At 40.5% G+C, this 15,256-nt stretch overlaps 1 protein-coding gene across 4 annotated transcripts in view; it reads right to left on the bottom strand.

Moving 5' to 3' along the window:
- The window catches only part of prickle3 (prickle homolog 3), a 38,913-nt gene that overhangs the window by 3,372 nt on the left and 20,285 nt on the right, over positions 1-15,256 (bottom strand). For 3 of the 4 annotated variants that reach the window (XM_017468710.3, XM_053680119.1, XM_017468711.3), the window contains 8 exons: positions 11,257-11,440; positions 8,742-8,855; positions 5,477-5,614; positions 3,527-3,730; positions 3,214-3,400; positions 1,054-1,389; positions 619-888; positions 111-485 (listed from right to left, as the gene is read on the bottom strand). In XM_017468710.3, coding sequence (XP_017324199.1) covers positions 111-485; positions 619-888; positions 1,054-1,389; positions 3,214-3,400; positions 3,527-3,730; positions 5,477-5,614; positions 8,742-8,855; positions 11,257-11,440 — 1,808 coding nt within the window. Of the gene's footprint in view, positions 1-110; positions 486-618; positions 889-1,053; positions 1,390-3,213; positions 3,401-3,526; positions 3,731-5,476; positions 5,615-8,741; positions 8,856-11,256; positions 11,441-13,147; positions 13,279-15,256 lie in introns of those variants that run through there. The other variant, XM_017468712.3, reaches the window with a different exon arrangement.

Genomic DNA, 15,256 nt, shown 5'->3' with positions numbered 1-15,256 from the left:
AAATGCTCGTAATACAAATATAATTTTCAAATATATGATTTTCGAAATTGAGCCAAGCTGTTGATGAAGTCTGCATTAAATGTTTTACTTCTTTTATAAAATTATATTACCCAAAAGGTCCATCTGAGGTGGCATTTCAACTCGAAGGTGGAGTCTGTGTCCCGAGCCTCCATCAGTTTCATCCTCCTCATCTTCTTGCTCTACCTCATCTTCCTCTTTCCTCACCAATTCAACCCCCACTTCCTCCTCCTCCTCCTCATCCTCCTCCACTGAATAGCTAGAGCTGATTGGCTCCCTGAAGCTGACCCTGGCTGTGCTGCTTCGCCCAAATTGGGGTGGAGGTGGAGAGGGGTGGGGCTCATCAGGCGGGGGCAGGATCGGTAAATCATTGGGACCAATAAACACAGGGGGTGGAGGTGGTGGGAAAAAGTCTCCATCTTCTATGGAGTCAACCTCAGGTGAAGGGTGGGGCTGAGTGAGAATTCCTACACAAAACAGAACAAAGAAGCAAAATGTAGTGAAAAACGAGACGGTGCAAATGTGTAAGTTTGAATTATTTGCTTATATTCCATAGTGAGAGTGTGTGTATATGTAATACTAGAAATGAGGTGAACTTACCGGAGCTGTTCTCCAGTCTCCCAGAGTCCTTTGCTGTTGAGGTTCCTCTGGAAGTACAGCTGGGTGGAAAAGACCCGAATTCAGCGTATCCATTCAGCTCCACTGTGTACTCCAGCCCTGATTGTACGTCCGTGTTTGATTGGTCTCCGTTTGCCAGCGGTCCCCAGCCATTGTCTAAGGCAGGAGAATGTGAGCTTTGAGGGCGAGTTTGTCCATAAGGTGGAGGCGGAGGGCCGCCATTTTGTAAATGGAAAAATGAAGTGTGGACGCCTAATAAACAAGACAGAACAAAGACAGAACAAAATACTTTAATATTCCACAACCTGTCTGCAAGCCAAGATGAAATCACAACGACGGCATGACTTTTACAGGTCAAAATGTACATCTGATGTTTCTTTGGGCAAGTAATAAACCAGTACTGGTTATACTTCATACCTCTGCTTTCTGATAAAGGGGTTGATGTGGTTGCAGTAGAAAATACAGTTGCAGTGGTGAGATTGCTGCCCTCTGGTGGCCGCAGAGGTACATTGCGTTCTTGCTGCTGCTGATGTACAAGTTTGTGTGAGGTCGGTTTGCACTGCAGGGCGGAGTCACAGGAGTCAGAGTTATTGGGGTCTTCTCCCAGAGAGCAAGATCGGGAACAGAAGATAAGCCCCCCGCGGGGGAGGAAGGGTCTGCCCAACAGGGGCAGCCGACAGCGGGCACAGCAAAAACACGCCTCTGATGCGTGCCAGTGCTGCCCCTCGTACGTCATCTGCCCCTGATCTATGCCTGCAAATAAAACATGTTAACAATGTATCTGTTAGCCAATATGTTTACTATATAAAATTGCATTATTTGACTACTGCATATATGGTAATATGCAAATGAAATGGAAATAACAGCGCTGTTAATTGGCTAAGGTGCCTCTAGTCTATAGAAAGGACTTTTAGCATTCAATATTTCATCAAAACATAGGTTTTGCCTGGTATGACTTAATTTAAATACAAAAGACACCTATCCAACATCTCACAGCACATGTAAATTTTATCTTAAGTCAGCTGCTACATTGCTACGGGGGTGCTTGAAAGTTTGTGAACCCTTTCGAATTTTTTTCTCTCTGAATAAATATGACCTAAAATCATCAGTTTGTCCTAAAGTAGACAAAATCAACCCAATTAAACAAATGAGGCAAAAATATTAAACTTGCTCATTTTTTTATTGAGGAAAACGACCCACTATTGCATATCTCTGAGTGGCAAAAGTATGTGAACCTCTAGGATTAGCAGGTAATTTGAAGGTGAAATTAGAGTGAGGTGTTTTTAAATCAGTGAATTGACAAATCAGGTGTGAGTGAGCACTCGGTTTTATTTAAAGATCCATCAGAGTCTGAGTTTCACAACACATATTTGTGGAAGTGCATCATGGCATGACAAAGATTTCTGAGGACCTCTGAAAGAGAGTTGTTGATGCTCATCAGGCTGGAAAAGATGATAGAACCATCTCTAAAGAGTTTGGACTTCACCAATCCACAGTCAGGCCGTCTGTGTACAAATTAGAGGAAATTCAAGTCCACTGTTTCCCTCCCCATGAGTGGTCAACCAACAAAGATCACTCCAAGAGCAAGACGTGTAATAGTCCACAAGGTCACAAAGGAACCTAGAGTAACTTCTAAGCAACTAAAGGTCGCTCTCACATTGGCTAATGTTAATGTTCATGAGTCCACCATCAGGAGAAGACTGAACAACAATGGTGTGCATGGCAGGGTTGCAAGGAGAAATTCACTGCTCTCCAAAAAGAACATTGCTGCCAGTCTACAGTTTGCTAAAGATCATGTGGACTAGCCAGAAATCGATTGTAAAAATGTTTGTGGATGGATGAGACCAAAATAGAATTTTTGGTTTAAATGAGCAGTGTTATGTTTGGAGAAAGGAAAACACTGCATTCCAGCATAAGATCCTTATCCCTTCTGTGAAACATGGTGGTGGAAGTATCATGGTTTGGGCCTGTTTTGCTGCATCTGGACTGAAAGCAAAGGTTCACATACTTTTGCTACTCACAGATATGTAATACTGGATCATTTTCCTCAATACATAAATAACCAAGCATAATATTTTTTTTTTCTCATTTGTTTAATTAGGCTCTCTTTATCTACTTACAGGACTTGAGGAAAATCTGATGGTGTTTTACATCATATTTATGTAGAAATATAGAACATTCGGAAGGGTTCACAAACTTTCAAGCACCACTGTATACTGTAACGTCGGAGATATAATACTGTCGTTTTAGGCTTTCTTACTGCATTACACCATCATATTGCTATCTTGTATACAGTGGGGGGGTATTTCCATTCCTGAAGCATTGCGGCGTTTAATTCCAGCTCTAATCCAACACAGCTGATCCGGTTCATCATCGGCGGACTCGGAATATTAGAGCCATGTGTGTGGGGAAATAAACTCTCTACGGAGGCGGATCATAAGGAATGAAGTTGGCCATCTCTTTTATTATGTAGCATTATATTTCTTTTCAGCTGCATCCACTTTGGCATTATTTTATCACCCATGAAATGCCGTGGCTTTCTGCTCGAGCTCATCATGTGCGTATCAGCGTGTTTACCGATGTGCTCTCCGCAGGTGTCGCAGTACTCCGCATACAGAGACTCGTAGCAGGTACAGCAGTATGGCCGACTCTCTCTCATGATGTAGCGCTGACCACCGAGTGCCGTCTCACACTCAAAGCAGCAGAAGTGCCTCATGTGCCAGTGGCGTCCCTCCGCCTCCGTGCACTCATCTGCCAGAATGATCTAATCGTAAAGAGAGGGGGAAAATGGCAGGGGTTTCAGTTTAGAGTCACTGCAGGACGCAGGACACGTTTGGTTCAGTGCCGAGTTGAATTAGGAGTATTATGTGGCTAGGGAATTACGGCTGACCTCATCACAGGCCTGACAGCGTGGTTTGATGCGCTCGGCGTGGTGACGTCCGCAGTAGATATGGCCGTCCTGGTAGAAGTAGATGAGGTCGACTAGCAGCTCGCTGCAGGTGGCACACTGGAAGCACTGAGGGTGCCAACATGTGCCATGACCCGCACGGGAGGCAAACACGGCTATATCACCTCCATAAATCTGCCTCCCACACTGAGGGGGAACAGAAAACAAACAAAAGGCATGAAATTCATAGCTGCTTTAAAAAATTAAATACAAAAATAAATAAATAAACAAAAATAAATAAAAATACAGGCATGCAGAAGATAACGTGGACATCCTAAAATGGTCCCTTATGGATTTTGTGATAGCAGAAACGTCATAATATTCAGAGGAGCTTACAATTTTTCAAAATCGGCAGATTTTCCGCAGATTTGGGCCAAGACGCGTCATGAGATGTCATCACAGCACGTATTAAGCCCTCTTCGATTCACGTGCGTCAAACCAACAAAAGTACCAACAAATTTTCTGTTTACCAACAACAACAACAAAAAAAAGCACAAAAAACCCCGCAAGTTGCATGAAAAATAGTGAAAAAAGCCGCAAGAAAAATCGAGCATTGGCCGCAAGAATCATTAAAAAAATAAATAAAAACGCCACGAAATCCTCTACGGACCGCTACAAGCACACGATACGTAATACTGTCAGGGATTTCAGTAACAAGTTCTCATTTCAAACACGATTCAACTTTTCAGAATATTTCTACTTCAAGGGCAAGTATGAATCCCAGGTTATCTCGTGCCACTTAGGACTCTAAATAAAATGATGCTGTTTATACCACGCCTTCTCCTTTTTTTAAAAAAAAATGATGCATTTTATTTTCTGATGGAACAAAAAAAAAAAAAAAAGCATGTCCCAGAAGAGTTATTACATACAAAGAAGTGGGATTCGGCTAACTTTGTCTTACAAGCTTGAGTTAAAAAAAAAAAAAAAGTTAGATATTTACGTGGATCCGTAGAACAAATGTAAAATGTAACTTTTTTTTTTTTTTTTTTTTTTACACCTTCCAGGGTTTGTGTCATACAAACACACTCTGACACTACTACTGTTTGTTGTGTTGAAGCTCTTCTATATTTGAATAGATTTAAGTACGAAATAATGTCCATCATGTAGACCAGTTTTTAAAGCAGTTTGCCAGCACTAATCCATGAACACATTCTCAGATTTATTATATATCATTTATATTACACAACAAATCTAAAGAAAACCATCGAATCCAGTTTGAGTACTACAGCCTGCTGTCTGAATGTAACCTGCACACGAGAGCTGAAATACATTCTTAAGGAGGTAAATAATCCACAGAACGACTTCACTTATACTTAAAACGACACTCCCACCCTTTAAAATGTGCCCTTGTAAACGTCACCCGCACAGCCTTATCATAAATCAACTTTAAAGCCGAAGGGGGAAAGAAAGGAAAAAAAAAAAAAACCCAGTAAATCTGCTTTCTGACACTTAAGAGGTCAAAATGCTATTTTTATGAACTCTGAAATGACTCGCTCTCAGGGTTTGTTTTGTTCTACCTGGGTGCAGATCAGGCAAAGCTACACGTGTCTGACGAATCCATAAATCAAGACTAGAGGAAACAAAGTGTCCCTCCCAGGTTCTGACACACCCTCTCGGCAAGAATTCGTTCACAGGGCGCGTTCACGGGGCGATCCTTCAAACGCTGTATCTAGGGCTGGAATGTATGTGGTTTAAATGTCCTCACTGGAGTTTTGGGTCTCTGTCAGCGAATGACATCGTGGTCATGCTATCACAGACGGCGAGTCATCTTATGGTTAACAACCTGTATATGCATGCTCGACATCTGGTGTCATTCTCCAGTAATTGCTCAGAATAATGTTTTAGAAAGTACTGTTCTCTCTCGTTCCCTCGTCCTGTTCCGTGTGTGTGTACCTGTTGGCAGATGGCGCCGGTCATGGTGACAGGAAAGAGGCGCACGATGCCGCGACCTAGGTTCTCTCTCTTCCTCTGCTGACTGAACAAGCGCAGCTCCTTTTTCTCCTCCTCATCCAGAGTGTTACAGTACTGCGGCTGCACACACACACACACACACACACACGATTCAAAATCATGCTCGTCACACTGACGCTGGACAAATTCAATACGCTCTCAGATGCAGTTTGTAGTTTTGTACTGCATACTTTCCCCTGATAAAGTTCATTAGAGGCTTAATAACGGGATGTAATCATACTGATGTTTCTATAAATATTGTAATAGTTATTTAAAAAAAAATACATTTCATTTTGATGGTAGAATTTATGCATCCCATCCACGGTATATTCAGGGCAGTGTTCCTGGGATAGACCCCGTATCCATCGTGACCAGGAAAACGCTCTTCCTGAGGATCAAGGAGTGTGTTTATTTATATTAATTTAGCTTTAATTTGCTTATCCATATCATTGCATGCACATTGGTTTCATTTTCGTTGGTTTTTTCTTCTTCTTCCTGTTCGTCTGAAACTAAAAATGAAACACCCCGAAACTGCATACGGTACCATAACGAAGACGAACTGTATGTCGTTACGTGAAATTCTGGAGGGAACGTCGGACGGCGTGGCGTGGGGACGTAATGACGTGTGCTGTTAATCTATCTACGTTCTAGAACATGTAAAACGGGAACATGAAAGGAGTATACTAAAACTGACTCATGTAAACACCTTCACGATACTCTCTTACTCAGAATAAGGTCAATAATTAGATTACCGCTGTCCGTGTAAACGTAGTCGGTAGTGTATATACCACTTGTAGAATGCTTCTTGACCTATCCCACTGGCTTATCTCATAATTGGATAGAAAAGAAATTGCGATTCTGACAGTGTATCTAATCTTACCTCACTCTATGCAATGATATACTGTACAGTAGGTGCGAAGAGCGCGACCGGGTCAGATAGAAAATGAGGAAAAGCGGCAGAAGAAATACGGCAGGCAGGTTGTGTGTGGTGTGGCTACGGTACGTCCCGGCTAATGAGCTGGGACCGTCCCAGACTGTCAGTGGTAAGAAAATAACAACGTGAAAATCATCATCAGCAGCGGACTGTTCTCCGTTCTTTGATTATACGCGCGTACACAGGTGCTTATTTGACATCCTGTTAAGCAGGATTGACGATTGAGCACATTCACGCACTTTGTATTTGTATGTTCAACAGACACAAACTGTCCACTTTAACAGGAACACGTGTACATTCATACAGTTATCCCATCAGTCAATCATGCAGATACAGGTCAAGAGCTTTAGCAAAGATCGGAAAAACAAACCTAGCCTGTCCGGTTTTGGTGAGCCCAATGTAGCCTCAGCGTGCAGTATTGTGCATTCTGAGATGCTTTTCTGCTCACCATGGTTGTAAAGAGTGATTATTTGAGGAGCCTTCCTCTGAGCTCGAACCAGTCTGATTATTCTCCTCTGACCTCTCTCATCATCGTGTCGTTCTTCCCACAGAACTGCCACTCTCAGGATGTTTTTTTTGTTTTTCACACCAGTCTATATGACTGTTGTGTGTAAAAATACAAGTTTCTGAAACAAGCTCATCTGGCACCAATAACCGTAGCTGCTTTCCCGCCAAAAAATTACCCGGAACAATTAATCCCAGGAATTTTTTTTGAGGGACCATTTGGTTCCTCCAGACTTTTTTGCTGTCGGCATTTCCATTGCTGTCTAAAGTACAGTGAAGATTAGGCAAATTAGTCCGGTGACGTATGACTGCACGCAGCAAGCACTTGGCGAGGATATGAAGCCTCGAAGTATTCTACAATCAAACGATTTACTCACACAAAGAAAATTGATTTTAATGCTGTAATAATGGCAAATTTTTGCTCACATGTAGCAGGCTCTGATCGGACCCTTTGAACAGTAACAAAACTGCTTCCTGCAACCAAACTGGTGGTGTAGTGGTTAAGATTCGGTGCTCTCACTGCTGCGGCCCAGGTTCGATTGCCGGTCACGGAAAAAGAATTTTTTATTTTTATAAAAATCTTTGAATAAAGGTTCGTGTTTTAAAAACAGACAGTCTACGTTCTGAAATCGGATCACGGCACTGCACAATAACAAGCGTGCAGGAGATTCAAGCGGTGCTGCTGTTGATTGTGATGTATTGCTTTGCTCAAGAGTTTTATTGAGAAAACGCTGGAAAAGAGACGAGCAGAGGTAGTAAAGCCAATTCAGAATGCTCGTAATGCTAGACTTAAAGTAAGTACACGGATTTTATCAGCTATTGCTGATATGACCGAGACAAACGCGCGTGCACGTATAATTTTTTAAGTATAATTTTTCATCGTGGGTCGCCGTTTCCAATTCCCGCTGTATTTCGTCCTCGGGATAAATGCTTAATACGGCCTGAACCTCGTCGTCGGTCCGTCTGTCGCATTTTTTAAGAAACTCCATTGTGTTGATTCGAATCGCAATAAGCAACTGCTACTGAACGCACCGCAACAGACTTTTAAAACTGGTGGTTGGAGAAAAAAAAGTGCTGTGTGCACTCAACCAATCAGCATGTTCAGAATATTCAGTCCCAATACGCAAAGTTCCTGGCTTTTGAAAAAAGTACCACCTCCCGAGTAGGGACTTTGTGAGGGCTAAATATTTTACCCGGAACTTAATTTAGACCCTGGTCCCTGCGTTGGAAACACACCGAGTACCTCCAAAAGTCCCTAGTTCCTGGAGAAAGTTCCTGCGGTGGAAAAGCAGCACATGCAATGGGTCAAAGTCACGGTGGTCACATTTCCTCATTCTGATATTTGATGTGAACATTAAACGAAGCTCTTGATCTGCGTTCGCCTGATTTCATACACTGCGCTCATGCCACACGTTTAAATAAAGTGGATGGTGAGTGTGTAGTACATTTGGAATGGAAATTTGCTGATTAGTGAGCATGCTAACTGAGTGCTAAATTTGGAAGGAAAATGCCACAGTGGCTTGTGAACTGTTTGGAAAAAAATACATTACAAATTCTGAATTTGATTATTTGGAGAAAACACTCAATCTCCTAGTACTTTGGCATTGCATGAATGTGAAGTGATTAGACTCCATCCTTGCCCATCAGCCCTGATTGATATTCAGAAACGCCTGATTAACATGAAGCCGACGCAGGTGTTCGATCAAGGTCTGGATTATACCCAAGAACGTAAAGTGTGATGCTTTGGGGTGAAGTGTAGAGGATTCTGACCTCACTGTCGTGGGCTGGGAGCTGATGGAGGAGCTGTTTAATGCGATATCTTTCTCCTGGGCTGTTCACATAAGGTACTTTATCCTCAGGAATACAGCTGAAGTATTGATAAACCTGCAGACACAAAGGCGTTAGGAGAACTGAACGGTGCACATAGCGACCAACGCACATATACACACACACACTTCATCATGAAATGGTGGGCAGTAAAGGCAGCGTGTAAGCAGAAGAGTAATGGGAATGTTCAGTACACTGTAACATGAGTCCTCTGCCTCTGTCCACACAGACTGGCTCAGTGAAGAGTAACGTGAGCTCCGAGAACAAGACACAATAGACAATACACACACCCTGGCTCAGTTACTATCACTACACTGTTTTTCCCTACTACAGACTTAAGAATGCTAACACACAGTACACTAAAAACTGTCCTAGCCGTAGATATGCATGGAATATTAGAATTGTGTCTCTCTGTGTGTGTGTGTGTGTGTGTGTGTGTGTGTGTGTGTGTGTGTGTGTGTGTGTGTGTGTGTGTATATATATATATATATATATATATATATATATATATATATATATATATATATATATATATATATATATATATATATATATATATATATATATAATTTTTACGAAGTACACAGTATGACAGAACAAGTTTCAAATAATAAAAAAAGATTTCAAGTTCTTTTCTTTATTTTAAATGCACCAGTTTATGTAAATACATTAATAATAATAATAGATTCTCAGAGAGACAAAGCTTCAACGCTTGATGTTTTGTGAAGCAACCTCAGGTTCGGGAAATGGACTACTAACAAACAATATCACATCATTAAATATATAAACAAAGATTTTTCATTACTTTTGATTCTTTAAAAAGAACAATTCTGATCGAATCTAATTACTTAAGAAAAAGGCAGTCTCATTTTATTGCACCGATTCACTTAGATATGTTAGAAATTATGCATCCATAAGAGGAGATGAGGCGTTGTGTTTGCTGCATTGTAAAGACTCAAGTGCGAGAAACATAGTAAGGTCCGATTTAAAAAATAAATTAAAAAAAATTAATTTTCTTATCGATTCTTTAAAAAGGCTTCTATTTTAATGAAATGATTCACTTAGTTATATGTTCTGAATTATACGTCCAGAAGGAGATAAAGATTTCTTTTTGGAAAGCAACCTCAAGGCTGAGAAATGGGCTATAATTAAAACACAGAAAGATGGTTCCTTTACTTTTGATTCTTTAAAAAGAATCAAATTGATTCTGATTCAGAATCAAAAAGGCGGTCCTGTTGTAACACACCTATTCACGAAGCTACATTATAAATAATACATTTACAGGTAGATAAAACTTCTTATGCTTTGTGACACGAACTTGAGTTTGAGTATTAGTATCTCTCTCTCTCTCCCTATCTATCTATCTATATATATATATATAAAATAATTAAAATATTAAAATACTCTCTTTAAATATATAAACACAGTAAGCACCTTTTCATTTTGTGCTCTCATTCTTTTGGTGTCTTTAAATTTTTTTTTTATTTTTATTTTTTTTTAAATGAGTGATCAAACTATCATGAGTTCATCTGAGGGTAGTTATTAGGTTAATGTTAGAAAAAACATTTATATTGTATATTATTATTATTATTATTATTAATAATAATAATAATAATAATAATAATAATAACAACAACAACAACAACAACAGGTGCATTAAATCGCTCCCCAATATATACTCGGTTGTATGGTGTACTGTATTTGTTAAAATATATACAGATTTGAATATAGAATAGATATAGACTTATGAAATACAACCAGAGTGATGAAAAAGGCAGTTTTCTGTTGACTTATAAATGATAAAGTGCAGTAAATGTTTTTGTTCCTAAATTAGCCAAACAACTGAATTCAGCTTTCAGTATTGAGAGAATTAATCATAATTATGATATAAATATATGTCTCCCTCTGTTTTACACATTCACTGTACAAAACGTGAAAACATCTGGAATACAGTCACATTTACGCAATATTTAATATATACGATTACAATAAACAAAATACCAGATTACTAAACCTATTTCTAGACTTAAAAAAATAACAACAAAAACCTAATATTTCAAGCTCGAACTAGTCTTGTTCTATTGGCAGATCATTTTTCTTATTTTAAGCATTTATTTCTAGAAAGAAGCAAAATCATCTGCCAATAGAATAAGAAAATGTTAAAGCTCAAAATAAGTTAAAAATGTCTCAAAATGGGTTTAATAATCTTGTATTGAGCTTATCCAAATTTTATGATAGGAAACACTACATAAATGTGACTATATTTAAGATGGTAAGATGTCAGTTCTTGCCGTTCTTACAGTGTAACCACTCCCACAGTATCTGATCTTGCAATTCATTGCACACTAATAACTGTAATAGAAGTCAGTGTTGTGATTATTCAATTTGATTGTAAGAAAAGCAGCCGTGCCTTTTCTGGTACATGGGGACATTTGGGAATATTTTCACATCTGCTGACCTGTTCGGGCTTGAGCCCAGGCGGCACCCAGGCGTACTCCTCCGAGGCGCATCCCGAATCGTCGTCCGAGATGGAGTGCCTCTGGAAGTCGGACGCCAGCTTCGTCATCATTTTCTCCAGCTGCCCGGGCACGGAGCGCACCGCATGCTCTTCACGCACACACTTACAGTGCACACAGATCTTCCTGTGGGAGAAGGAAGAACACAAAAAAGGGGATTCATGAGGACATGGCAACACAGCGTGTCCTCGGTCCTTGCAATACAGACTTGTGTGTGGCGCAACAAAAACTGTGATTTGTAGAAGTACAAGAAGCTAATGCTGCTGTAATTATGTGGATGTACTGCAATTAGGGGAAAAAAAAAAGCCTTGTAACCCAGAGGTAACCTTGGACTTCACGGAATACAAAAAGATCAGTTTGGATGCCATTATTTAATCTAACACGAGAACAAATATTGCACTATTTTCCACATCTGTATAGACTCTATTAGTGCGCCTTAGCACGGATAGACAAGGGATCTGCCAAAACACGTCAGGCTAGACTCGCTAATGCGCTTGTAGACAAGAGAAAACCTTCCTTTTTTGGCACAAGGGAGGACAGTAATGTTGCTCTGCTCGACTCCAAAAAGATTCTCACTAGCAGGAGGAGGAATAATGAACCAAAGGTTATGGCCTAGTATTACTTAACGTGAAACTCGAACACTTAAAGGAATACTTTAGCAATTTCCAACCTAATCCTGATCTCGTGCATCTGTAACGCGGGTGCGATTTCCATAGACAAGAATTTCAACGTTCAACGTCTCCCCTGTACTGAAAGAAGAACAGAAACCCTGCTTAGTTAAAACTTGTGTACAAGTCTAAGGGCACTTGTAGAAAACTGTAAAAGCTACATAACACAAAGCAAACAGTTAGAACACTGGAACAATTCCGGTCTTTGGATGAGACAAACACGACAGGAAGTTTACGTCGGGAAAAATGTTTCAGCGTTGAATCGATTACGTTTCCACGAGTTAGTTTTGCGTGATCAGGTTTTCTGCCTTCATTTCCTCATTACGGCTAACTTGTATCTGTGCTTAAATCACTCCTATGCTACAGATGTAGTAGATAAAGTTTAGCTTGGAAAAAACAACCGAGGATTCCTTTAACGCGGTGATTTATCACTCGTACAAAACGAGATTCCTGATTACATCGAGCATGGAACAGCTGGATCAGTGTGCATCTCGTCAGCGCAGAATCACGATTTCACGCCTGTGTGTTCACGCGGTCTTAGCTTTGTGGTGGAGACGTGACGTCATACGTAAGCCCCCTCGGCATTCCTCAACACCGTCTGACTCGATCGTGACTCCCAAACCCTGTTATTAACTCTCACTCACTCACTTTCTCTCACACACAGAGTGATATCTATTGGGTCATCAACCCAACTACAGAGGGATGACGGACACTATTTATGCACACTAACATTCCCCTCAACAATACACATACACTGTGAATAAAGAAAAAACCCTGGTCATTCTGAAACACGCGAACTGAATGACGGAAATAATCTTTTCCCAGAATACATTTCTAATGAACACAGATGTTATCCACTCGCACATACACACAGCTGCAGGAGGACACGAACCACATGGACAAGTCAGGCGTGTTTCACTATCAATACCACAGCCTCCAGACCACACACACACACACACACACACACACACACACACACACTTACAGGAGAAATTATCCGCTTCAGCGACAAGAACACCACAAATCAATCATTCAGCATTCTCGTATGATGAAAGTGCCAGCCTGAACTGGTTTCATATTATGCGCTAAATGACAAGCACAGGAGTTCTATCAAAGGAAAAACCAACAGAGATAAATAAATAGGACATGACAACGATATACGCACTGAATGCAAAATCGGCTTCCAGAGTCCGACCGTCAGGAGAAATGCTGTTCTGATTTAATTCCCCGCTGCCCTGCCTGTGACCCGGCGAGATCCGTCACTCTGTGAGAGCTGTAGCGTACTGACACGCCAACAGACAGATAGAGACATGGAGGGAGAGAGAGAGAGAGAGGGAGCAAGAGGTCTAAAGATTAGTGGATGTGCTTACACACCTCTAAAGTGATTAATCCAGCCAGTCCCCACCCAATTTTAACAGGAAATGACCGGCCTTTCTTTTGAGAGGAGTGTTACGAGGTAAAATTTCTACTTCCACTTTTACAGTATTAGATTTGAGAGAGACAGAGAGAGAGAGAGAGAGAGAGAGAGAGAGAGAGAGAGAGAGAGAGAGAGAGAGAGAGAGAGAGGGGTGAGACATCATGTATTTTCCCCTTCATACACTCACCATCCACTTTATTAGGAACGCATGTATATTCATGCAGTTCTCTCATCAGCCAATCAGATGGCAGCAGTACAATGCAAAACAATCAACCGGATACAGGTCAAGAGCTACAGGTAACATTGGGGTGGAAACTCCTCACTGATAAAAGAGGTCAAGAGGAAAATATCCAGATTGGCTCGAGCTGCAAGGATATAGTAACTCGTATAAGCACTCTTTACAACCGTGGTGAGCAGGAACGCATCTCAGCATGCACAAAACATCAAACCTTGAGCTGGAGGGGCTACAACAATGACAGAACACCACATCCCGTCAACCAACAACAGGAATCTATCATGGGACTCACCCAAACTGGACAGATAAATGATGTGCAAAGAAAGGGAAAAAAAAAGACAAACAGTCACAGTCGGGATTTTTCTTGATAATCATTCAGTACGTTCACATGGACAACAATAATCCGATATTAACTCGATTAAGACGATACTCTGATTAAGAAACTAGCATGTAAACAGCGATTATTGATGACCTTAATCCGACTAAAGTCACACTCGAAGTAAACACAAATTGAAGAGCACAGCTGCGTCCAAATCCACGTACTTACCTACTATATAATAGGACAAATACATGCATCTCAGCTACTATATAGTAGGTAAGTACGTTTTTTGGGACGCAGCCCACGGCTTCAAGCAGTCGTCTATTTGCACGTACAGCATGACAAATAATTAAATGCACTTGAAGCTTCCGTAAAATTAATAATGAAACACCCGAAACTGTATACGGTACCATAACGAAGACGAACCGTATGTCGATGCGTGAAATTCTGGAGGGAACGTCGGACGGCGTGGCGTGAAGGCGTAATGACGTGTGCCGTTAATCCATCTACGTTCTATAACATGTAAAACGGGTACATGAAAGGAGTATACTAAAACAACTCATGTAAACACCTTAATCACAATAGTGTCTTATTCAGAATAAGGTCAATAATTACATCACTGCTGTCCATGTAAACGTAGTCAGTCTCAACATATTTACTTGGGTCTTTATTTGAAATGTTCTTGCTGTATTCTAAACTGTTTTGCATTTCCAAGTAACAGAAAAAGTTATTTGCGTTATCAGTACAAATGTTCTGGCCCCTGATTTTGAAGTTTTTCCCCGCTAGGCGTAAAGTGTTTGCTTTAACAGAAGTGGTCTTGTCACTATGGCAAGCTCCATCTCACAGAGTGCTCCACGAGAAAATCCCCATCAACTCCCAAGGTGTGGACTTTGCACAGGTCATTTCAATAATCTGCATGCGCCGCCCTGAAATTCAAGTTAAGCGCCTGCACAACACAAGTCTTAATACAGATAACCTTCCCAGTGTAAATATTAACAGGACTTTTGAACTTGTTTTTCTGACTTAAATTCCCAGGAATTTATCCTGTTCAATTTACACGTTATGTCTGGGGCTTGAGATTTCTAAATAATCATTATATGTGGGATAAATGATCAATAACATTTATTTTTAGAGCCATAAGTACTTTGTAAGTTCAATGTAGTTCACCTGAGAGGAAAAAAAAAATCATCATTATGACTAAATGCAACTAAAATGAAGAAATATCTTCATGTATACAACTATAATAATATGTTTAATTTATATAGTGAAAAACAATGAACAATCATGGTCAAAATGTGAACGA

This window comes from Ictalurus punctatus, chromosome 5, assembly GCF_001660625.3.
Source record: "Ictalurus punctatus breed USDA103 chromosome 5, Coco_2.0, whole genome shotgun sequence".
In the NCBI taxonomy this organism is placed as follows: Eukaryota; Metazoa; Chordata; class Actinopteri; order Siluriformes; family Ictaluridae; genus Ictalurus; species Ictalurus punctatus.
The sequence above is the reverse complement of the archived record's forward strand: the minus strand, read 5'-3'. Positions and strand labels throughout refer to the sequence as shown.